Source organism: Geotrypetes seraphini, chromosome 11 (assembly GCF_902459505.1).
Source record: "Geotrypetes seraphini chromosome 11, aGeoSer1.1, whole genome shotgun sequence".
Classification (NCBI taxonomy): domain Eukaryota; kingdom Metazoa; phylum Chordata; class Amphibia; order Gymnophiona; family Dermophiidae; genus Geotrypetes; species Geotrypetes seraphini.
This window is the reverse complement of record NC_047094.1, coordinates 100,478,742-100,504,623: the sequence shown is the minus strand read 5'-3', so window position 1 is coordinate 100,504,623 and position 25,882 is coordinate 100,478,742. Positions and strand designations below refer to the sequence as shown.

At 41.6% G+C, this 25,882-nt stretch overlaps 1 protein-coding gene across 1 annotated transcript in view; it reads left to right on the top strand.

Annotated features, from left to right (window-relative positions):
* RAB22A (RAB22A, member RAS oncogene family) overlaps positions 1–19,564 on the top strand; it is a 65,257-nt gene extending 45,693 nt beyond the window's left edge. The window contains exons 6-7 of the mRNA XM_033963712.1: positions 5,977–6,086; positions 17,716–19,564. Coding sequence (XP_033819603.1) covers positions 5,977–6,086; positions 17,716–17,813 — 208 coding nt within the window. The 3' untranslated portion in view covers positions 17,814–19,564. The remainder of the gene's footprint in view (positions 1–5,976; positions 6,087–17,715) is intronic.
* The last annotated feature ends 6,318 nt before the right edge of the window (positions 19,565–25,882 follow it).

The following is a 25,882-nucleotide window of genomic DNA, read 5'->3' as shown; positions in this document are numbered from 1 at the left end:
AGCCTGAGTAGGCGCCCATTTCGGTGATCCTGGCCTTTTCTTCAGGCAGGTTTAAATAAGGGTTTAGCAGTGGCCTTCCTTAAAGTTCAGGTACCTGGACATTCATGCTTCAGAGCACATAGGGGTTCTAGTTCACTTACTTCTTATCCAGATGTTACCTGGTTTCTAAGGGAGACGCTTTATTTAAGGCCTCCCTTGCATCATCCTTTCCCTTTGTGGAATCTTAACATCGTTCTACAGGGTCTTGTGGAAACCCAGTTATGTCATTAAAGGATGCTACTTTTTTGGATCTGACGACCAAGACTGTCTTTCTGGTCACCATTGTCTTGGCATGGCATATTTCAGAGCTTCAAGCTCTTTCGTGCAAGGAATCCTTTCGTGCAGGGAACCCTTTCTCCAAATCATGGATGTGGAAATTGTTCTCCATACAGTACCTTCCTGTCTACCAAAGGTAGTTTCCACCTTCCATGTCAACCAAGAAGTTCGTTAGCCTGCATTTCATTCCACAGGCTCCGAGCAAAAGAATCGGATCTTGTGCAAGCTGGATGTCAAGAGAGTCTTGCTTCACTATTTGGAGAGGACTAATGATTTTTGGATGTCTGATATTCTCTTTGTCCTCACTGCTCTGCCTCTATGTGGTCGGCTGGCATCTAAGACCTCGATCATTCAATGGATTCATATGGCAATTTCCAAGTCTTATCCTGCGGCAAGCAGCCACCAGTTTCCCTTAAAGGCCCACTTGACTAGAAGTGTTGCTACTTCGTGGATGGAGTCTTGCATAATTCATCCAGATGAAATTGCAGGGCAGCTACTTGGTCCTCTCTTCATACCCTTACCTGGTTTTACCAGGTGGATGTGGTAGCTCACTCTGATGCCACTGTTGGGACCTCGGTGCTGTGGGCAGGCTCTTCTGTTCCTCCCTAGGCGCTGGTATAATAATAATAATAATAACAGTTTATATACCGCAGGACCGTGAAGTTCTATGCGGTTTACAATGAATTAGAAAGATTCTATGAATTACGATGAATTACAAAGATTCTATGCGATTTACAATGAATTAGAAAGATTCTACAAATTGAATGGAACATTCATAGTTAGAGATTAGTGGTTAACAGTTTGGAGGGTGAGATTGTGATGGGGTCGATTGTGCAGATTCGTTACCTAGGTACTTCACGAACAGGTATGTTTTTAGGTGTTTCCTAAATTCACCATAGTTATTTGCGTGTATAATTAGTTTTTCCAGGTTTTTGCCCCATGTGGCTGCTTGATACGATAGAAGTTGTCGATGGTGTCTCTTAAATTTACATCCTCTAGCCGATGGGGAAACAAGCTTCAGGTGTGTTCTTCTCTTATGTCTGTTGGTTGAGAAGGAGAAGAGGTCAGTTATATATTTAGGGGCTAGACCGGATAGTACCTTGAAGAAGAGACATCCCAGCTTGAACTTCGCACGTGCCTCCATTGGCAGCCAGTGTAGGAGTCGGTAGGAAGGGTTTATGTGATCAGACTTCTTCAACCCAAAGATCAATCTGACTGCCACATTTTGTATCAGTTGTAGTCTCTGCATTTTCTTTTGGGAGATTGCCAGATGGGCAATGTTACAATAATCAAGATGGCTTAGTATTAGGGATTGTACCAGAATTCTGAATGATGAAGCGTCGAAGTATGCTCTAATGGATCTAAGTTTCCAGAGAGTAAAAAACCCCTTTCTGACTAGGGAGTCTACATGGTCTTTCATGGTTAGACCTTGGTCCAGTATTACCCTCAGAACCTTCATTGTAGGTTGAATAGGGTAGCTGAGATTGTTGATGCGTAGTGGTGTTGTGGTGACAGGTGGGTGTGGTGAGGCTATGAAGAATTTAGTTTTATCTGAATTAAGCTTCAGTCTGAATTCTGTGGTCCATTGTTCCATCAGGTTTAGTGCTTCTGTTGCCATGGGGGTGGTTTCAGAGGGAGAAGTATTGAACGGGATAATGATTGTAAAGTCATCCGCGTAACTGAATATGTCATCCACGTAACTGAATATGTCTTCTAGTATACTGAATCCAGAAGGGATGTAACAGAATGAAAGATTAGTTTTTCACCTTCAATAATCTTTCTGTTAGTTCCTGTAGGATTCAGTATGGCCCACCCTCTGTATAAACTCAGTTGTTCTGAATTGCCTGTTTTCTGCCTTGGTTATTCTCCTTACATGCTTGAAGATCTTCCAGCCAGTAGACAAATCATGTAGGGAGTTTGCTGTTCTGTAAGTATGCATATTGCCTAAGGCTATTTCATTTGGCTGCTTGTTGCACACATCAGATTAGTTCTACATTGTTCCTCAATGTTTTTTGAGTTGCATTTGAGCCAGTTTATTGCTTATTTTTATGTTTTGCAGAGCAGATCAGTTCAGAAATTGTTTATGTTGCTGGGGCACTTCTCCAGTACCCCCTTCCTTGTCATGGATTTGTTCAGGTATGTTGCTTGGCTTTGGGACTGAACTACAAAGGGGTTCTAACTCTCTCTCTAAGGTGGGAGGAGCATGTGCTCACAAAAGTGTTAGGATTTCTGCAACTCCTGGATTCTGGGAAGGGATTGAACACCTAGCGTACTGAATCTGGAAGGGTCTAACAAGATTATTGAAGGTGAAAACCTAATCTTCCATTACCTAACTCTCGGTGCATATCTGAAAAGGGGGGGGGGTGGCAAGAGCATTTCAAAAAGTTGCATACAGAATTCACCCAAAGCACACCTAAGCTTTTAGCAGGCATTAATATTACCATTTGCTTCCCATTTCATATAGAATATGGCTTAAAATAATATCATTCACACGCTGATCTTGGCAAGATAATAGTTATACTACCCATAAAGAGAGTAAAATGGGAGGCCACTAGAACTAAAGCTTTCTTTTATCTAGCCCCCAGTTTGTGGAACCAACTTCCCAATTATCTGCCATTAGAACCTAACTTCAAAACCTTCAAGACACTACCCAAATCGTATTTCTAAGCTTTCGATGAGGACATCTCTCAAAATGATCGTATTTACTAGTTTGCTTTGATTGGTATGTGATGGATGTCCCCTGAGACACATTGGAGCTGAATTTGTTTTTATTTAATTGTCTTGTGTGAATGATTTAGGGAGTTCCTTTTTTCTCTAGATATTTTTTTATGATTGTAAACTGCTAAGAACTGTCAGGAGCTAAAGCAGCGTTGCGTGCTGCCAATTGACAAACAATGTATATTCAAAGGCCTAGTAATGGCCTTCAAACTCTTCCACAATATAGTACTGGCCTATATGGCCTCCAAACCTCCGCCCTATGCCCTAAACCAACTGCTTCGCTTGCAAGAAGAAAAGTGACTACACACTCGGACGTGCCCTCCACCTTGAGAACGCTTGAAAAAGATCTTACACTACCTACCATGCCTCTGGAACAAACTACCTACACACATAAGATCAGTAGAAGTTCTACTGAATTTCAGGAAGGCAATAAAAATCACCTCTCCCCTGACCATCTATGAGAGTGCACCAACCCAAATTCCCTGAACTAGAGAATTACACGGGGAAAATTTGTCCCTGTTGCCGCCCCATCTGTCCTGTCCCTGCGACCACTGTCCCTGCCCCATCCCCGCAACTACTATCCCCGCAGCATCCATACAAGCCTCAGTACTGCAAAATTTAGCTTATTCCTTCCCTATAAATCAAAGTTCTGGCTGCTGTACTAGAGAAAGAAATGTTCAGCTAGCAGGGCTTTGTTTATAAATTTTTATAAACACAACTAATATACTACTTTATCCTAAAGCAAAAAAAGAAAATAAATAAATATAATTTTTTTTTTTCTACCTTTATTGTCTGGTTTCTGCTTTCCTCATCTTAACATTCAATTCCTTTCATCCACTGTCTGTCTTCTCTCTGCATCTTTCCATTTGCTCCAGTCTGTTACTGTGCCTCTCCCTTCACCCCCCCTCCCCCCAATTGGTCTGGCACCCATCTTCTTCCCTCCGCTCCCCTCATGGTTGGGCATCTCTGTCTTCTTCTCTTCCAGCGTCTTCTCCCCACTCTGTTCCCCATTTCCCTTCAGCGTCTTCTGCCTCCACCACCCTTCCCTCTCACCACCCTTCGGCACCCCTTGCACGGCCTCCTCCCTCCTTCCTACCTACCCAAATCTATCCATCTCCCTCCCTCCCCCTTACCTTCGCAGCGTCTTTTAAGATTGAGTAATTTCTTCAAAGCCGTCAGAGCCTGCGAGCAGTTGCATGCGTCTGGGTGGAAGCTTCTCCTCTGACGCAACCAGAAGTTGCGTCAGAGGAGAAGCTTCCGCCCACAGACGCACGCGACTGAATGCAGGGTCCGACAGCTTTGAAGAAATTACTCAATCTGAAAACGCGTCGCGAAAGTAAGGGGGAGGGAGGGAGATGGATAGATTTGGGTAGGTAAGAAGGAGGGAGGGGGCTGCGCGTGATCGGTGACCGCACACGGGTCCCCCCTTAACTGCGGGGACAAGGCCATTCACCACCCTACGGGGCGGTGGATGGCCTTGTCCCCGTACCCGCAGTGAGCACTCTCCCCCCACCACTACCATCACCGTTTCGGCGGGTTTCCTGCAGTTACCCGCGGGTAACAGCCACCATGTCATTCTCTACCCTGAACCTTCTAACAAAGAGCTTGACTCCCCACTGTCTCAAGTCCCAATAGCTGATAAGCTTCATCCTATGTCTGACCATGCCATGTTTTTATCATCCACACTCTGTCACACTGTTCACCATCCTTGTCCTACTATACTTTATTATAAACCATATTTACCATACTATGTCTGTAATACTATATTGGCCCTGCTATGATCTCATACCATGTTTGCCACACAGTGTTTGCCATTCCATGTCTTCCGTGCTATGTTTCAAAATGCATGCTTGCCTAACCATTTTTGCTAGTCTTGTCATACTATGCTTTGTAAGACTATGTAAACCATGCTATGTTTTGCGGAACTATGCTCGCCATGCTATGTCTCACCAAACCATGTTTTGTCATATTATATTTTTACCATGCTTTGTAAACTGTTTTGCCATTTTTGTCAAACTTGCCCTAGGTACATTAGATAGATTGTGAGCCCACCAGAACAGACGGGAAACAATGTTTGAGTGCCTAAATAAATTCATGTAAACCGTTCTAACTAAGCTCCCCTGGGCGAATGGTATAAAAAATTGAATAAATAAATAAACATGAGTATGGTGCTCAAAACTTAGGTGCTGGATCCAGGCCAAATGCTTAGGACCTGATACTTTAAACGGTGCCTATATTGTAGGTGCTGTTTGGAGCAGTTGTCAATCAACTGCTGGCGTCATTCATAGAATCCCACCTAGTGGCGCCCAGCATGCTTAGCAGTTGCCAGGCATCCTGGAGGTAGGTGCCGGTATATTGGGCCAGGTTTTACCAGGCCTAAAGTACCGGCACCTAACTCGGATGCCTAAGTCAAACACGCCTACTTTTCAAATAGGTGTCACTAGGTGCTGCACAGAATTCCATGCCTAACCTTTGACATAACATAGCATAAAAACTCACTTGTATACCGCAAATACCATTAAGTTCTATGTGGTTCACAGAAATTAGCAATACAAATGAATAAACAACCAGTATCTAACTTCCAAAAGATTCTATAAAAGGATGCGCCTTTAAAGCATGTCAAAATTGTTGATACAAATTTTTATTCAATTAACTTCAATGTTAAGGCTAATTACCATGCCATTTAAGCTAATTGATTTAATTTGGGTTAGGTGCAGATTTTAGTTAGGTATCGCTAGGTGGCCTCAGTTACAATGCCATTTATAGAATCGGGCTCTTGGTGCTTAGTTTTTATTGGTGTGTAATTTTGGGCACCACTTATTGAATTTCCTCCCTGATATGTAACATAACACTAAATACAGTATTTCTGTAACCTAGCTATCATCAGTGAACTTTTTGTTCTTTTCACAGTCAACTTATTAATCTTTGCCTTTCATTTTTAAGGGAAGTCCTGGAAAAGGATGCAAAAGACTATGCAGACTCTATCCATGCAATATTCGTAGAGACCAGTGCCAAAAATGCAATAAATATAAATGAATTATTTATAGAGATAAGTAAGTAAAGCTGTTTGTTTTCATCTATGAGGAAATATTTTGCATTTGTTAATACAGTGGTACCCCAGAACTCGAACGACTTGAAATCCAAACTTTTTTTTTTTGTAGTAAATTTTGTCTTGGAATCCGAACACCCTGCACATTGTATATGTGTGTTTGTGCCCCAGAATCTGAATGCTGCTTTGGAATATATGTTAATATTTTACCTTAAAATCCAGTGTATTTCCTGTTAAAATTTGAGTTTGTGGGACCCAGGAACAGATTAATCCAGTTTCTATTATTTTCAATGGAAAAATTATCTTAGAACTCAAACGGGGTTCTGGAACGGATTAAGTTCGGATTCCAAGGTATCGCTGTATTTATAAAATATGAAAAGAAACTGCATAGATAACAATAATATATTGTTGGGAACGTCTTTGATTCACACTTCTTCCACTTGTATTTCAGTAAAGAATCCACAGGTAAGAAAGTTGCTCTGTTGCATTATTTATACAGATTGTTTAATCATCTTCACATAAATTCTCTGGAGTTTCAGGAAAAGCCATCTTGCAATAATCAGATTGCCTGCCATTCACTGACTCTAGGAGCTTCATGTGGCCGGTGTCAGAAATGACATTGCATCGCATAAAACTATCTCCTACCAGTCTGAAGTATTTGTGAAACCTCTGAATAGGGCTACTGCCAGTTTTCACACAAATTCTTTGGAATTCATGCTAAAGAATTTCAGAAATGTGACCTAGCTGTAAAAATGACAGAGGGCAAGTGTTGCCACTTTCTTTGTTTACTTGAAATTTTGAATCATGCAGAAAGGTCACAATTTTCAATTAGCAGGTTGCTATATGGAGACGTGAGACTTTACAGTGTTTCACTGCTATCTTACTGAATGCCTTGAATTGTTAATGTGAAACAATATGGATCAGAGACACTGAATAGCCAGTACAACTGATTAAAGACCTCACTGTTTTGTATTTGTCCTGGATTTCTAGCCACTCAAACTAATTCAGCTTTATGGTGAAAGAAGATATTACATTACATTAGTGATTTCTATTCCTCCATTACCTTGCGGTTCAAGGCGGATTACAAAAGGAGTTATCTGGCCATTTCCAGAGGAATTGAAGAGTAGAGCGAGTTGCTTCAGAGAACTGCGGTGTTAGTTTGTCTTCAAGGATTTCTTGAATAGGATGGTTTTTTATTTCTTTTTTAAACGATTTTTAGTCTGGGGTCATTATCAGTAAATTGGAGAGTTGGTGGTCCAGTTTGCTGCTAGAAGGCCATCGTATATTTTTTTTTCATTTGATGCCTCTGATTGGAGGATGCCTGAACGGTTTGTGGGTTCTCCTATGTCTGGTTGAGGTAGTTTGGATTATTCGGTTATTTAGGTAAGCTGGGCTGTCTCCGTTTATGGTTTTAAATAGTAGGCAGTAGAATTTGAATTGTATTCTTGTTTGAATTGGGAGCCAGTGTGAGTCGAGGTATGCCTCTGTGATATGGTCGTATTTCCTCAATAGATAAGTCTTAGCGCTGTGTTTTGGACTGTTTGTAGTTGTTTTATCATGGTTGCTAGGCAGGGGAGATATAGTATGTTGCAGGAGTCTAGAAGACCTTGGATTAGGGACTGGACCAAGAGCTGGAATTGTGTTCTATCGAAGAATTTTCGAACTTGCCTTAAGTTTCTCATGACCGCAAATGATTTTTGTATTGTTTTGTTGATTTGTAGTTGCATGGTACAGCATCTGTCTATCGTCATTCCTAGAAGTTTTAGATTAGGTTGTATGGGGTATGTGATTGAGTTTATTACTAGATTTGTTATGGTTGGGGTTTTATTATTTTCGAGGGGAATTAATTTTGTCTTGTCTGGGTTAAGTTTCAGTTTGTGTCCTGTGTAGTGTATCTGTCATGGAGGGCGTTGGTTGGTCAAAAGGAAGGAGAATGGTGATGTCGTCTGCATAGCTATATGAGGTTAGGCCTAATTTGTCTAGGCAGGTGCCGAGGGATGCAATGTAGAGATTGAAGAGAGTTGGGAATAGTGGAGATCCTTGGGGTACGCCACAGAGGTTGGACCATGGTTCTGATTTTTCTTTGTTCTGGATTGTAGGAATCCTTGAAACCATGTGTGTACCTTATCTGCGATTCCTATTGTATCTAGTATTTGTAGTAGGATGATGGTTGACTACTTTTCCAGTGGTAATGAAAACATTCATTAGAAATCTATTTGCACATTTGACATCATTTCACTTTTCCAATTTAGGCCACTTTATACGACTAAACAAGTAATTCATAGGAGAGTAAAACCATACACAATTTGTATGCGAAACCCATTAACTTAGTATGTGAATAGTTTTATGTCTGAGTTATATTACACTACTTGCACTTTGTTCATCTGTCCTAAAGCTTTGGTTCATAGTTTTGCCTATTAGCAGTAAATTAACACATTTGTAAATGAAATTGAGATTTAATAGCTCCCCCTGTTCCCCGCTCTCAGGCATACCAAACCTCAACCTAGGCTCACTCCCAGTATCTGCTACTTAGTTCCTGTACCTGCTGTGCTGAGCACCTTTGGCTCAAATCTCGTACACATGCTGACTTCCTTCACTTTAAATTTATGCTGATCTCCTGTAATTCTGCTCTTACACTGGTCAAGCAAGACTACTACATCCAACCAACTAACTCCCTTTCTTCCAACCCTCACCATCTCTTTGCCACACTGAACTCCTTACACAAAGTGCCCCCACCCCTCAATCCCTCTCTTCCCAGGCAATGGCTGAATATGTCCATGACAAGGTTCACAAGATTGCCCTTGAATTCGCTGCAATATCGCATCCTTCTCCCCTTTACACCATCTACTCTCCTGACCTTCAAGCTCACACCATCTCTTCTTCCTTCACCCAACCAACTCAGGAAGCACCCACACATCCTTCCCTTGCCTGGTCTCACCCTCTTGACCCTTCTTCAACTATTGCCAACTTTTATTCCTTCTCTGAAATCACAGAGGAAGAAACCGCAAAACTTCTGTCCTCAATCTAGTCTAGTACATGCACCTCAAACCCTGTTACCACCCCTCTGCTTGACCCCATCTCACATACTGTTAGTCCTCTCTTCTGCCATATTTCAGCCTATCCATTTCCACTACAACGATCCCTGATGCCTTCGAACATGTGGTGATTAAGCCGCTTTTCAAAAAAACCTTTGCTATATCCCACCTGCCCATCCAAATAACCCCCTGTCTCCCTTCTTCCATTCCTATCCATGCTATCTATGCCATCCTTGACTTCCTTTCATCTCGACAGACTCTTGATCCTCTACAGTCAGGCCTTCACACCCTACACTCCACAGAGACTGCCCTCACAAAAGTCTGCAGTGACCTGTTCCTGGCTAGATCTAAGGGCTTTTACTCAATCCTCATCCTTCTTGACCTGTCTGCTGTCTTTGATACTGTTAATCACTGCTTATTCCTTGATACCTGTCCTTGCTTAAATTCTACAAATCTGTCCTCTCCTGGTTTACCTCCTACTGCTCCTATCGCACCTTTTTGCATTGGTGGGTCCTCTTTCTGCTGCTATCCCAGGGCTCTCTCTTAGGACCTCTTCCCTCCTCTCTCTACACCTCTTCCCTCGTGCCTTGATATCCTTCCATGGCTTCCAGGATCACCTATGTTTTTATGACTCCCAGATCTACCTCTCTACACCCCAAATTTCACCTAAAGTCTTGGCCTGTTTGGTTGACCTTGCTGCCTTGATGTCTCACTGCAATATGAAACTTAACATGTCCAAGACTAAGCTGCTCCTCTTTCCTCCTAAACCGTCCACTCCTCTCCCTCCATTCTTTGTCTCTGTAATAATACTATTATTGTTCGAGTCTCCTCTGCTTGCAACCTTGGAGTCATCTTCAACTGTCCTCTCATTTTCTATGCACATCCAACAGACTGCTGAAGCCTGTCGCTTCTATCTCTGCAATATCACCAAAATTCATCCCTTCGTCTCTGAGCACACTATCCGGACCCTTGTCCACATTCTAATACACTCTCTCATAACCTCACACTTAAACTACTGCAATTTACTTCTAACAGGTCTCCCACTGAACCACCTCTGCCCCCTGTATTCAGTGCAAAACTCAGCTGCACGACTTATGTACTGCCAATCTCGCTATATTCACCTTAACCTCTTTCCTCAAATCACTTCACTGGCTCCCTATCCACTTTTGCATACAGTTCAAACTCCTATTACTAACCTGCAAGTGTATTCATGTCGCAGCCCCTCAGTATCTCTACTTATATGCCTTCCTGAAAACTCCGTTTCTCAGATAAGCTGCTTTAATCCGTACTCTTCTTCACTGCTAATTCCAGACTTTGTTCCTTTCATCTAGCTTCCCCCATATACCTGGAATAAACTACCTGAGTTTTTCTGTCACACCCCTTACCTTGTTTAAAAGCAGTCTGTCCATAACCTTACTGTCCACTGCTCGCCACCCTAGCCAGCAGATTAAACCTCGCCCACCCCCCAACTGTATCCTCCATTCTGGCATCTTGTTTGTCTGTCTTGTCTGTTTAGATAGTCCTTGCTCCTGTACAGTGCTTCATTTGTTTGGTAGCACTCTAGAAATAGTAATAGTAGAAATAATAACTTTAACATTAACTTTCAGTCACTCTTGATGAGGTAGCAGTAAACAATTCACATGCAAATTTTCCTTTTTTAATTTAATAGCTGTTAAATTAAATATACAGCTTTGTGTTTTCTAAAAAGGAATTGCCAGCCTTTAAAATGTTAACTAGGAATAATTCATAATTACGTGCAGTAAGATGAGACTTTAGAATCTCATGTTTTCTGAAAAATCAGTTCTCTTCTTTAGCATGATACTTCTAATTGATTCCAGTAGTGTTGAGACAGTTGAAACTGGACTTCTAAAGTTGCAGCTTCTGTCCAAACTTCACTGGCTTCCCGTAATTTCCAGGGTTCACTTTAAATGCACCTGCCTAACTTTTAAGATCCTAAACAGCATCCTTCCTCCCCTTATACCACCAGATCCACCCAAAAATTTAAACTATCCTTCCCCTCATTAAAAGGCGTCATCTATGCAGGAAAATTAGGGACATCTCTCTCCTTCAGAATCACAGAGCTTTGGAATAACCTTACTACCCCACTTTGGAATCTGGGCTCCTTCCAACTGTTCCGAAATCTGAAAACTTGGCTGTTCTCAAAAATGTAACACTTTCTTCCCTCTATATTCCTCCTCTAACCCTTACTACAGTGTTCCCTCTTTATACTAAGTTCCTTTAAACCTTCTTTATACTAAGCTCCCGTAAACCGTGCCGAGCTCTACGATTGTGGAGATGATGCGGTATATAAACTTAAGGTTTAGTTTAGTAAAAGGGGTCCTAAATATGAAAACTTTATTCCCCCACGTAAAAAAAATAAAACAAAAACCTAAAGAAAAGGAGAAACTGAGACAATGCTAGAACATAAGAATTGCCATACTGGGACAGACTGAAGGTCCATGAAGCCCTGAATCCTGTTTTCAAGTACCTAGTTAGATCCCAAGTAGTAAAACAGATTTTATGCTGCTTATCCTAGGAATAAGCAGTGGATTACCCCTGCTTCTCTTTTAAGAAATTATCCAAACCTTTTTTAAACATCACTAAGATAATTTCATCCCAATCCAGAGTTTAATTACACTTTGTGTGAAGAAATATTTTCTCTGGTTTGTTTTAAATCTACTACTTAGTAGCTTTATCGCATGCCCTCTAGTCCTAGTGTTTTTGAAATGAATGAACAAGCAATTCACATCTACCCTTTCCACTCCACTCACTATTTTATAGACCTCTATCATATCCCTCCTGAGTCATTTCTTCTCCAAGCTGAAGAACCCTAGCTGCTTTAGCCTCTCCTCATAGAGAAGTCGTCCCATTCCTTTTATTATTTTAGTTTCCCTTCTCTGTATCTTTTCTAATTCCACTATATCTTTTTGGAGATACACCGACCAGAATTGCACACAGTATTCGAGGTGTGGCCATACCATAGAGCGATACAAGGGCATTCTGTTACATCTCTTCCTTATGCTAGGTCAGTGTATCGCAAACTGTGTGCCTCCTGAGATTCCAAGTGTGCCGCGGCACACTGAGGAGGAAGAGAAGCGCCTCCTGTAGGGCCAGAGGTCCACATGCCAGTACTGCATCTTCCTGCTGCAGTCTCATTTCTCTCTGTGCGCGCGCACCCCTCCCCCCCCCCCCCAAACCAGCAGTGGCAGCTCCGGGCGCTTTTTAACTTGGTTACACAGCTGCTGCTAGGATTAATTTATAACTTGGTTACACAGCTGCTGCTAGGATTAATTTAGACACGGTTTCATCCGGGAGCCTCAGGGCTGGCCCGTTTTGATGATGCCAGCCTAGCAAAGGCCCCAAGGCTCCCGGATGAAACTGTGTCTAAATTAATCCTAGCGGCAAAGGACACAAAAAGGCTTGAAGTGGTCCAGAGGAGGGTGATGAAAATGGTAGGAGGTTTGCGACAAAAGACGTATGAGGAGAGTGTTCAGATACTTAAAAGGTATTAACTTAGAACAAAATATTTTCCAGAGAGAGGAAAATGGTAAAACCAGAGGACATAATTTGAGATTGAGAGGTGGAAGACTCAAGAGCAATGTAAGGAAATTCTTCTTTATGGAGAAGGTGGTGAATGCCTGGAATGCGAGAGAGGTGGTGGAGAGGAAAACGGTGACGGAGTTCAAAAAAGCGTGGGATGAACACAGGATCTAGAATCAGAAAATAGTAAATATTGAAGAACTAAGGCCAGTACTGGGCAGACTTGCACAGTCTGTGTCTGTATATGGTTGTTTGGGGGAGGATGGGCTGGGGAGGGCTTCAATGGCTGGGAGGGTGTAGATGGACTGGAGTGAGCTTTGACGGAGACTTCAGTAGTTGGAACCTGAAAACAGTACCCGGAAGAGCTTTAGTTTCAAGTTTATTTAAAATTTCTTATACCACCTAATCAGACTTCTGGGCGTTGCACAAAATCATTAAAACATACATTGGCTAAAATTCAGATTTAAAATGACAAGGCATCTCTAAGGATGACGACAACATTCAGAGACATTTAAACCATGACAGACGGGAACAGAAGGTAAAAAAGGCAAGAACTACAATGTTCAAGGTAAAAGATTTAGGGGAAAAACAATAGGGGGAGATACTGAAGGTATCATCATTCTAGGTCGCCTTTACAAGGGCAGTTAGGTCTCAAAAGTGTCAAAAAATAGAAATGTCTTAAGCTTTGTCTTAAATTGATTAAGGATAGATTTGTCTTGTAAATAAGCTGGGATACTATTCCATAAAGAGGGAGCATTCACAGAAAAAATGGAAGACCTCATTCTGTTAATGTATTTTAATGACGGAATAGAAAGTAGATTCTGAGCAGATGATTGAAGAGTCTTTGAAGGGCTGTATGGGATAAGAAGATTATTAATGAATTCTGACTGATTATTTTGTCGGGTTTTGAATGTTAACAGAATGATTTTATAGGTGATTCTATATTCTACTGGTAACCAATGTCTTTTGTATAGGAGGGGAGTAACGTGATCGTATTTTTTTGCATTAAATATAATTTTTACTGCAGTATTCTGTACTATCTGGAGTCTTCTTATTTATTTTTTTGTTATGCCCTTGTAAAGGGCATTGCAGTAATCTATACAGGAAATCACAAGGGTGTGGATCAGGATGTTCAGAGAGGTGGGTTCTAGCAGTTTGGAGAGAGATCTAATCATACGCAGCTGATAAAAGCAAAGCAGGACCACTGTACTAATATGAAGATGATAGTTGAATTTGCTGTCAAAAGTGACTCCCAAGTAATTTTAATGACGGTACAACATTGATGGGGAGAGATTTGAGTTTGAGTGGCATCTGTAAGGATTCTTGCCCAGAAATAGCTAAGAAGAAAAAAAAAAAAAAAAAAAGCCAACAAATTTTTAGATTGAATCAGATTGGGCAGACTAGATGGCCCATTCAGGTCCTTGCCTGCTGTCATCTACTATGTTACTATGTTCTGGGCCTGTCTGGAGGGTCTCTGCACATGTCGGCGTGATGATGTTGCGCCTGATGTCATCATGGTGATGTCCACGTACTTCCGGGTGCCTCAAGCTATCTCTGGGGAGCTGGCAGTCCGAAGATTTCAAGCCTGGATCCATTTGGAGATGTTTCTGAGGCAGAAAATCCTTCCTCCATTTAAATGCTGTTTAAAGCTGCTGGCAGTGGCACTCCATACTGTGAGTAAACCTCCATTATCCCCTACAGGAACTTCAAGGTGGCTTGTAAAACAATTTTAAAATAGTTTTTTTCACAGTTTCTGAGGATAGTGTTCAGGTCCTACACCTCCCCAGACCCCAAATCGCTAATTTTTAGTTTTTTTTGTTTGTTTTTTGTGCAAATTCGTGATGGCAGCCATCTTTGATTTTAAAATCGATCTTTTTTTCTAACTTTTATTTCTGCCTCAAAAACTCCTCAATTTGACACAAAATTGTTTGGGATGGACTCCCCAGGCCCTAATCTGTTGAATGTGGACATTGATTGCACCTGATCAGCAACTGTGTACCGCGTTTGGTAGTCCGCTGGATGAGGGGACAGGAGCTTTGGACTGGGTGGGCCTGGGGGCGTGGCCATGGGTCTGAATTTTCCTTCAGGAAAATCTAATAACCCTAAGCACAGGGCCTCTCAAAACTCTCTCTCGACCCTCTCTCTCTCTCTCTACATCACTGCTTCCTGCCCTCTCCTCTGTCGTGTCCCCAAAACAGGACTATCTCCTCTGCCAGGTTCTGCCCTCTGTCAGAAGTTTCCAGGTTACTGGTGGCCAGTATGTAAGAATTGCTGCCACTAACTCAATGGAGTAGTGCGGGAGAAGCAGGGACCATGGGACCAAGACTGCAAAATAAATTGCAGGGGCGACAGCTCAACCAGGGGGTTAAGTTGGACAGGAGACCAACAAAGTGCCACGTACTCCCACCACCATTACCAGCGGTTCACATACTCCTAGGGGTATGCGTACCCTGTGTTGGGCACATCTGGTTTAAAGAGCCTCCTACTACGTCTTGGTCAAATTTGAGTAAAGCACATACTGTATATTGATTTTGTACTTCTAAGCAGTCGTATCGGCTGTCTCGCTCCCAGATTTCTACAAGTCCAGTATAAATGTAACAGAATCTGAGAAATTCACTGGCATAGCCATGTCTCCCCTCCTGTGTCTAGGAATGTGAAATATATCAACTAAGCAGCCTTTGTTAGGAAGACGTGTGTACCTATGTCAGCTATAAGAGCTATGGCAGTTTCAGACCTTAGCAAATCCCTAGTACTTATTTTCCTAGGGCTCCTGAATGGGCATAGTGCTGTATAGACTGGATATGATGCATTCCTGCATCAAAAAAGCTTACATTCTAACTTGATACCTGTACCAACAGTTCTAGTGCAGTGTATCTAGTGGTCCTGAGCTTTAGGGTCTTGTATCTCAACTAGCAAATTGCTTGCAGAAAACTGTCAATCTTATCTCAATTCTACCTCCTTCCCAGGGAGCTGCATCTGCCCCATCGGTTTTTCTGCAAGCAAGTTGCTCTGAAGTGTTTATCTGCTCAGCAGTTTTATTATTTGGGGGTATTTCTTTTCAGTGTTCTATGGAGACTTGGTGCACAGAGATTCCCACTTGGTGGGAATCTCTGCCTGGAAGAAGATGCAGATTCGCAAGGCGGAAGTCTGCTGTTAGCAGGATCAGCCCTTGGGAACACCTAGCTAGCCAGCCTGCTTTTATATTTTTTGAGCTCAGGTGCCACCCCCTGCATTTCTGCTTGTGTCCCTGATTTAATCAGGAGCTTCAGCGCAGGATGTTTGGCTCCTTTCCGGCTTGCCAGGATTAACAGTAGGCCGGCTGCTTGGCTCCCCTCTCCCCCTTTCACAGCATGGTTTTCTTGGGGTTGAGGTTCAGTCCAACTGGCAGAAGACCAGGTTCTTCCAGTGAATCTGTGAGGCAGATGTCTTCTCCATCGATTCCAGCTGAAATCCTATGCTGAAGCAAGCAGGCATCAATCACATGGCTCAAAATTGACTGGGATGGACTCCTGGCTTTTTTACCCCTATATCATGACAGGTTTGCACTGAATGACCAGCCAAGGAGCGTCCATGTCCTGCATGTGACAGAGTGCATGAGGGAGGGGCAAGAGCCTTGGGCTCAGCCTCCTCCAAGCCCTCCAGGGTTGGGGATCTACAGGAGGCACATTCCCAGGGGAAGAAACCCTCCAAATCTGTATTGGCTAAGTGCAGTCACTTGGGGGCCGCAAAGCTAAGGAGGACTGGCAGGGAGTCCCTGCCAGGGTTGGCAAGACCCCCCCCCCACACACACACACACACACAGTACAAGGCTTCATCCCGGATTTTGTGAGACCTACATGGCATGCTTATTTGAACTGCTGAGGGTCCTGGAATACGCTCCCAAGAGAGGTGGTGGAGAGTAAAACTATGACTGAGTTCAAAGAAGTGTGGGATGAACACAGAGGATCTAGAATCAGAAAATAATATTAAATAGTGAACTAAGGCCAGTACTGGGCAGACTTGCACGGTCTGTATCTGTGTATGGCCGTTTGGTGGGGGATGGGCTGGGGAGGGCTTCAGTGACTTGGAGGGTGTAGATGGGCTGGAGTAGGTTTTAAAGGAGATTTTGGCAGTTGGAACCCAAGCACAGTACCGGGTAGAGCTTTGGATTCTTGCCCAAAAATAGCTAAGAACGTGGAGTTGAAGACATGATTGACAGCTTTCTGCAAGCAACATGCTAGTTCAGATACAAGACCCTTGCATTCAGGACCACTAGACACATCTACAAGAAAGAAGATTACCGAGGTAAGAACCTAATATTTCTATAAAGGGCCTTGCCCGAGATCGCAAAGGGTGTCAAATTAGCAGGAGCAGAATTTGAATCCTGGCTTCCCTGATTCCCTGCCATTGTTCTAATCACTAGGCCAGTCCTATCAGGGCAAGATAAATATTCTAAAATTTGGACATTCAAACTACTTTGGGAGGTTAGGAAGACAGTGCAGTAATAAGAGAAAAATGTTTATAAAGAGAGGGATGACTAGTTGAACTGGAGTAGCTTCACTCAGAGTGAGCAATAAGCAGAGAGCCAGGGAAGTCAAAGCTCAAATCTCACTGACACTCTGTGACCATTGGCAACTCACTTACCTCAGCAGGGATGGTATGGGGAGTACAAACAGGGCAATTGCCTTGGGCCCCAAACTTCTTCAGAACTAAAGAAGATATAGTCTATTAGTGTTCTTTTGGGCTCCCAAATTTCTACCCTGGACCACAGCATGTATAACACTGGCCCTTTACCTCAGGTGTAAGATTTCTGTGGATGAGGACATACCTTTTGTACTCCAATATAACTCGAGCAGCCACTATTGAAAAGTTGAGTTAAAATAAATAATTTCCTTGCTTAAATGCGACAGCCAGTGGATTAAAATGCTTAGAAAATGGCTTCACCGCATGTAGTTTAGGCAGAGAAAGACCTTATAAAGGGAACTGAATTAACCATATGTGTAGGCCCTAAGACAGTGATTTTAGGTTATGAAATCAGTTTCTTCCTTGAGATAATTATTTTATTTTATTTGTGTTTAGGTCGAAGAATTCCATCAACTGATGCCAGTCTTACATCTGCTGGTAAGGGCTTCAAACTTAGAAGACAACCTTCAGTTACAAAACACAGCTGCTGCTGACTGCTAGGTAGTCCTAAAGGCTGAAGGTTTCATTTGATGTAACCACCCTCACCTTTTATCTGCCAGATGGCTACACACAAAGCCCTACCAACGCGAGTTCTTTCTGAAGCAACCAAAGTCATGAGACTTTCATTTGATGTTTTGAATGGCCAATAAAGCTCATTTTTGGAAATGGATTTGGCATCATATGTATGCCACAGTCTTTAGATGGATTTAATTTTATTTTTAAATGCTCTTATAAACTCAGAATGGGGATAAAGCACTCGAATGGACTTTTAAGGACTAAAACATGGCTTATATGCAGAAGTTGTTGATATGCAGACCATTTTGCTGCCCATTGTAATATACTTTTGGAATGCACATTTTTTTAATTTGTGTAGATGGCAGCAAATTAAGCTATTTTTTAAATGAATTAAAAAAAGAACTTTAGGATTAATTGCTTTAGCAGCAAATTAATATAGAAATGGTATATGCGCCAGGTTTTTGTTTTCCTGATCAACATGCTTCTTCTTCCCATACTTTTTAGTTTTATGCCCTTTATACCATATTGATAAGAAAGGCCCTAAGTTGAAGAGCTGTGCACACATGTCTGGTGAAATGCCTTATCTCCCTATTTAAATGGAGTAGCCTAGTCTGGATAGAGCAGTGGGCTGAAAACTGAGGAATTCAGGATTCAGATCTCACATCTGCCACAAATACTCTTTGTGACCTTGGGCAAGTCGCTTTGTACTTGAGGCACTGGAGGGCAAACTTAGACTGTAAGCCCTGGGGGGAAAATAATACCTACTGTAGCTGAACTATAACTCTAATTGAGCCCTGGTTTGAAATTTAAAAAAAAATAATAATAATCCTAATCCCTATTATCTAGATACAATTCTAGTCCTCCTTTCTTCCTTCTCTCCCCCCTCCCTAACCACCAGAGTCACAAACTAAGTAGATGTGACTATATAGCAGGGCTCAAGATTTCCCTTCCCTGTGACTTAATTTTTCCTAGGCAGGGATCAGATCTAATTTGTGGATCAGGAATCAAATCCTAACCTACTTTGCAACTCAAAATACTAATCTGGATGATTGGGCTGGGCCCATGCACTGGATTTAAAACTGCTGATTTTTCTTGCCATGCTCAGTAGGACTCGTAACAGAAGAGCTGGAGCTTGGGTCTGAAGAAGCAGGCTATATAGTTTGGTTTAGTGCGAATGTTTGACACAGTTTTATACTGACAAAAACTTTCACTATACAGTAATTCTATTTCTTTTCTTTATTCATCTAGAAGTAGCTCTGCACATGTTTAGGAGAACTCTCTGGGTAACTTTAAATATGTAATCATAAATCCAGTTCCTGTATAAATAAGTATAGAGGAATAGGCTGGATTAACTTTTGTTCTAAAGCAAAGCTGTTATGTGCCACAAATAGCAATAAGTTAGTGCTCTCGGTTCAAAACCCAATTTGTTCATTGTCATGAATTTGATTCCCCTGAACCTTAAAGCCTGGTTAGACTTGCTTTCTAAATCTGGCTTCAAAGCCAAAATCCTGGCACCTTTTGCTTATCAGCAAACCTTTTCTCGGCACGAGTTTAAACAAGTAAGCATAGTTCATCTAAATGTTTAAAAATATTTTATTGAGTGTGCAATTCTATTCCTAGCTAAATCAGCTTCCTGCCATATTTTAGGGTTGAGTGTACCAGAAAATGTTCTGCATTTCTCCTCTCTATTAGCAATCTGACATTTGCCCTCTTTCTCCCCCTCCCCTGTGCCAAGTTTATTAAAGGCTTGTACACCTAGAACAGTGGTCTCAAACTTGCGGCCAGGGGGCCACATATGGCCCCGCCAGGTACTATTTTGAGGTTCTCGGTATGTTTATCATAATCACAAAAGTAAAATAAATCAGTTTTTTGATCGTATGTCTCTTTAGCTTTAAATTACAATATTATTATTAAGACTTAGCCAAAAGGAAAGATTTATAAACTATATTTTTACTTCATGCAAAATTATCATTTTTTTTAATAAGACATTAACTATTTTTTCTGAGGCCCTCCAAGTACTTACCAATCCAAAATGTGGCCCTGCAAAGGGTTTGAGTTTGAGACCACTGACCTAGAACATCACTTACTGTGAATTTTATAGCAAGACAAATTATTGGAATTAATGTGTTGTACTGTATAGATTACACAATGCATAAACAATTTTTTTTTTTTTTTACACAGAATGGTATGCTTTTCTGTTTCGTATTTTGCTTTTAATAATCCACATTGTTTATACATTTTATGTTGAAATTATTGAAAGGGGAGATCCTGAGCCTCATGGCCTTGATTTTTTGGGATGGCTAGTGGTTTACATATTATAGAATGTGCAGTTGTTTGGCCCAGCCCAAGAACTTGTTTTCTATCTCTGTCTCTAGAGTTTTTGGTATGACACCAATGCTAAATCCCTGTTTTGTAAACCAGCCAAAATGGCTAGCTAATTCTTTTGAACTGGAGGAATAAAAACTGATTTAAACTAGAGATGAATTTCCTTTAGCTAGTAGAACTGTTAAGTAGGATTGCAAGCAAAATGCTTAGGCTTTTACAAATCTGGTTAAAACCAAAAGTATTCATCTTTTTGGAATGTCCTGTGTAATTGATTTCATTGTTCAGAATCTTTAGTTTGATTGTTTTTTGAAGATGTATTCTAAAAAGCCAAATTTAGTTTAATTCTCTCTAGGTAGAAGATTTACTATTAACTAATAACAAGTCTGAGTTAGAGACACAAGGTGACTTACTTGAGATTAGCCAGGACTGTCACTTAGGAGAAAAGTTCACATTTAGGAAACTAGGTATAGTGGAGAAGATTATAATATAAGACACAGGAGTGCCGCAGGGTTTGGTGCTTGGACCTGTGCTCCTCAACATATTTATAAACGACCTGGAAATTGGTACGACGAGTGAGGTGATTAAATTTGCAGACCGATACGAAGTTATTCAGAGTAGTGAAGACGCAGAAGGATTGCGAAGATCTGCAACATGACATAAACACAAGAAATGGGCTGCAACTTGGCAAATGAGGTTTAACTTGGATAAGTGTAAGGTGATTTATGTTGGTAACAAAAATCTTATACGCGAAAACAGGATTTCCGGTGCAGTACTTGGAGAGACCCCAGAGGAAAGAGACTTGGGAGTACTAGTCGACAAGTCAATGAAGCCATCAGCGCAATGTGTGGCAGCGGCGAAAAGGGAGAACAGAATGCTAGGAATGATTAAGAAGGGGATCACGAACAGATCAGAGAAGGTTATCATGCCGCTGTACCGGGCATGGTACGCCCTCAACTGGAATACTGCGTCCAGCATTGGTTGCCGTGCATGAAGGAGGACACAGTACTACTCGAAAGGGTCCAGAGAAGAGTGACTAAAATGGTTAAGGGGCTGGAGGAGTTGCCGTACAGTGAGAGATAGAGAAAATGGGCCTCTTCTCCTTTGAAAAGAGGAGACTGAGAGGGGACATGATCGAAACATTCAAGATAATGAAGGGAATAGACTTAGTAGATAAAGACAGGTTGTTCACCCTCTCCAAGGTAGAGAGAATGAGAGGGCACTCTCTAAAGTTAAAAGGGGATAGACTCCGTACAAATGTAAGGAAGTTCTTTTTTACCCAGAGAGTGGTAGAAAACTGGGACGCTCTTCCGGAGGTTGTTATAGGGGAAAACACCCTCCAGAGATTCAAGACAAAGTTAGACAAGTTATTGCTGAACCAGAACGTACGTAGGTAAGGCTAGTCTCGGTCTGACCCAGCAGCTGCAATTCTTATGTTCTTAGGAGAGCAGCTGTGTAAAGTTTCAAGTTTAATACAGATTTGATTAATCGCTTTATCTAAATTCAAAGCGATGTACATAATGATAAAATTACAATATAAAAGCAAAATCACAATAAATAAAACTAACAAGGCTAATGACAAATTTGACAAAAACTAGAAACAAAGGGAAAGGATGGGGAAGAAGTTACAATTTAAATAAAGGTAGAAGAAACATGTAGGGAGGGCACATAAGGAGAGAGTAAAAATAATAATAAGATAAAATGTAAAAGATGATAAAAGTTGAAAGTGAGACTTGAAAGAATAATTTAGAAGATTCTCGTGAATGTTGAATAAAGAATTTTGTCCTGAAGACCATCACACCATATGCTGCAGGCCTCCCTTAGTCTGTCCCGATTATGAAGTAAATCTGTAAACAGACCTTACGAACCACTGTGTTTTGTTCTTGTATAATATATTAAAAGCCTGCTTCTCATAATGGAAGGATAAGTTGCCTAAAGCAGAGTTTCTGAACTCGGTCCTAGAGTACCCCCTTGCCAGCCAGGTTTTCAGGTTTCCACAATGAATATGCTTGAAAGAAATTTGCATCTAATGGAGGCAGTGTATGCAAATCAAGTTTATGCATATTCATTGTGGATAGCCTGAAAACCTGACTGGCAAGGGGGTACTCCAGGACTGACTTGAGAAACACTGACCTAAAGTTTTGCAGCAAAGCTGTGTTTATAACCAGTCAAACTTACTTTGTTCATTATCATTATAGCACTTGGATCTGAATTATGGGAAGTATAGTTTCAATTACAGGCTCTACATTAAGTTTTATGTCCTAAATCACCTTGTAAAAATGCATCGTTCAGTTAAGTACATACCATTATGTCAGGGATCTCAAAGTCCCTCCTTGAGGGCCGCAATCCAATTGGGAAATCCTGAAAACCCGACTGGATTGCGGCCCTCAAGGAGGGACTTTGAGGCCCTTGCATTATGTCTACAGTGCAGTTTTTAAAACTTTTGTTATTGTTCTGTTCACTTTGCTTTATTTGTTGTAAAACTGAGCATTCATGCGTACTTAAGCACACGACGCTCTGCAGAGCTATATTGGAGGTGATCCTCCTTTAACATGTTAGGTATTTATTTTATAAATAAATTCAAGGATAGAAAAAAGTATTCATTACTGCAGAACATTACTAGAGAATCTTTTGACATACTGTCCATTTTTAACTGTAGGAAAATATTGTGCTTTCCACCTTCTCTATTGCTTATACTAAGATACCAGATAGAGCATGCTTACCCTCTCCTTCTGAGATTTTGGTATTAGCAAGCCCAAGAAGAATGAAAAAGCAGAAGTTAATAGTCTTAACTTGAAGACGGTGACGTGTAAAATATATGTAGGGTGAAACACCACTGAAATGTGGAAGCCATAAAGTTTCAGTAGTAAAAGAAAAGGCAATGTCTGTCAACTGTTCAGTTTCTTGTGAAATAGAATGTGACAGCAGAAAGTATATCATGCTTCTTTTGTAGGAAGAACCATGCTTGAGACAACATAATAATTGTTCTAGATTTTATCTCCATAAGATGAAAGCGGTGTTGCCAGGTTTGCCTGTGGATGTAAAAGAAAACGCAAGATCTCATGGAAATAATCACCTAGGCCAGGGGTAGGCAATTCCGGTCCTCGAGAGCCACAGGCAGGTCAGGTTTTCAGGATATCCACACTGAATATGTACGAGATGGATTTGTATGCACTGCCTTCTTGATATGCAAATCTATCTCATGCATATTAATTGTGGATATCCTGAAAACCTGACCTGCCTGTGGCTCTTGAGGACCGGAATTGCCTACCCCCGACCTAGGCCAATTTAATAAAGTGTCACATTCTTAATTAGATCCCTCTGCACTTATTGCTCCTTTACTTTGTTATGCAATTAGAACTGTGTATTGCAAACTGTGTCCTGCAGCACATCTGGAATCTGCTGGGGCACACTAGCATGCTGCAAGATGCCGGTGAGGAGGAGAGGCGCCTCTCCTCCTTGCCGGCATCTCTGCTACCTTTGTACCTTTCCTTCTGCAGCACCCCCCACCGGCAGTAATAGGAAGCTCAGCTGTGGCTGTTTTGACATGATGATGTCACGCATGCGCATGACGTTATCACATTGACATCTGCACATTTCCGGGTGCCCGCCAGCCGCAGCCCCGAGATTAGTGTGCCGCAGATAAAAAAGTTTGCGACACAATGAATTAGAGAGAGAGTAGAAATGAGATTATCACTTTATCCCATTAAGTAACACTTTCAGAGATCTTGTTCATGTCCTACATCTGTTTCCCCCCAAAAAAAAGTGGCTACAAAGTTTTTTTTTGTGTTTTTTTTTTTTTGGGCGGGGGTTACTTAGCTACCAGGTGTCCACTAGTAGTATTTGTGCATTTTAGGTAAAATTATCAGTGTACCCACCAAATGTTGATGGCTACATTCAGGCCACAAAAATTATTATGAAAACTTCTCCCCAAGTGATAAGATGCTTGCTTGAATTCCACGCTGAAAGTTTGTGAAAGTGAACCCCTCACTCCACACCCAGAATGGCTATATTTTAGCACAATTTATACCTGTCATTTCTAGCTCTACAACATCACCAAAATTCATCCCTTCCTCTCTGAGCAAACTACTCGGACCCTTGTTCACACTCTCATAACCTCGCGCTTAGATTACTGAAATCTACTAACTGGTCTCCTGCAGTGCCGCCTCTCCCCACTGCAATCTGTGCAAAACTCTGCTGTACGACTCATCTTCTCCCAACCTCACTATTCATGTCACCCCTCTCCTTAAATCACTGCACTGGCTCCCTATTTGCCTTCATATACAATTCAAGCTCCTATTGCTGACCTATAAATATGTTCTTTCTGCTGCCCCCTCAATATCTCTCCTCTCTCCTTACGCACCTCCCAGAGAACTTTGTTTCTCAGATAAGCTGTTCTTAGCTGTACCCTTCTCCACTGCCAATTCCAGACTTCATTTCTTTCATCTAGCTGCTCCCCCTATGCCTGGAATAAATTACTCGAGTTTGTCCACCAAGCCCCTTCCTTCCCTTGTTTAAAATCAGACTGAAAACCCACCTTTTTGATATAGCCTTCAATCCATAACTCTACTCCCCACTGTCCACCAACCCAACCAGAAGATTAACTGTTCCCCTTAACTTTAGCCATGACATTTTGTCTGTTTAGATTGTAAGCTCTTTCGAGCAGGGACTGTCATATTTATGACTGTACATCACTGTGTAAGCATCTGAAAACTTGGTTATTCTCAAAAATGTAAATCTCTCTACCCTCTTTATAATCACTAATTCTTATTATGTTTTCCCTTCCTTATTTTAAAGTTCCTGTAAACCGTGCCGAGATCTATCTTTATGGAGAGGTTGTGGTATATAAACATGAAGGGGCATAATAAAAAAAAAGTATAAGTCCCCTTTTGGCCTAAGGCCTTAAACGATGAAAGTAGATGCAGGGAAAATGTCCATTATCAAAAAAAACATCTAAAAGGAGGGTTTTTTTGATAATGGCCTTCCTCTACGTTCAGCTGTTTAAACGCCCAGACCACCACTATGTCTAAACTTATACCATATAATCAATCCAAAAAAAGCCTAAGCCCCAAACGTCCTATTGCTAGTATCCCGCTAGTCAACAAAATAACAGAAGGGGTGGTAAATGCTACTCTCTCCACATATCTGGAAAAATTCAATATCTTACATGACAACCAATCGGGCTTTCGTTCAGGCCACAGTACCGAAACCATTATAGCCTCACTGCTCGACCACCTGCACTCACTCTTTAGCCAGGGCTCTAGCGCCCTGATCTTGCAACTTGACCTGAGTAGTGTATTCAACCTGGTCGACCACACTATTCTCCTGGACTGCCTGGCAAACATCGGCATCTCAAGCCAGGTTCTCAACTGGTTCCGCGGGTTCCTGGGAAATGAACAACTCTTTCTCCTATAGCTGGGACAACTCTTGTTGGGTTCCACAGGGCTCCCCCCTGTCCCCACCATGTTTAATATCTATCTGGTCTCCTTGGGAAACCTCCTGCAAAGTTTAAACCTCAAATTCTTCATCTACGCAGATGACATTACTATAGTCATCCTGCTAACCTGTTTTACACCAGAGTTGCTAAACTCTCTATCAAGCACGCTTAATCAGATAGAACCCTGGATGCTATCTTATAGATTAAAATTAAACTCCAAAAAAACTAAATTCTTCCTAGCAACACCCAACGACAAAATCAAGGACACCACAATTCAAGTGAATGGAT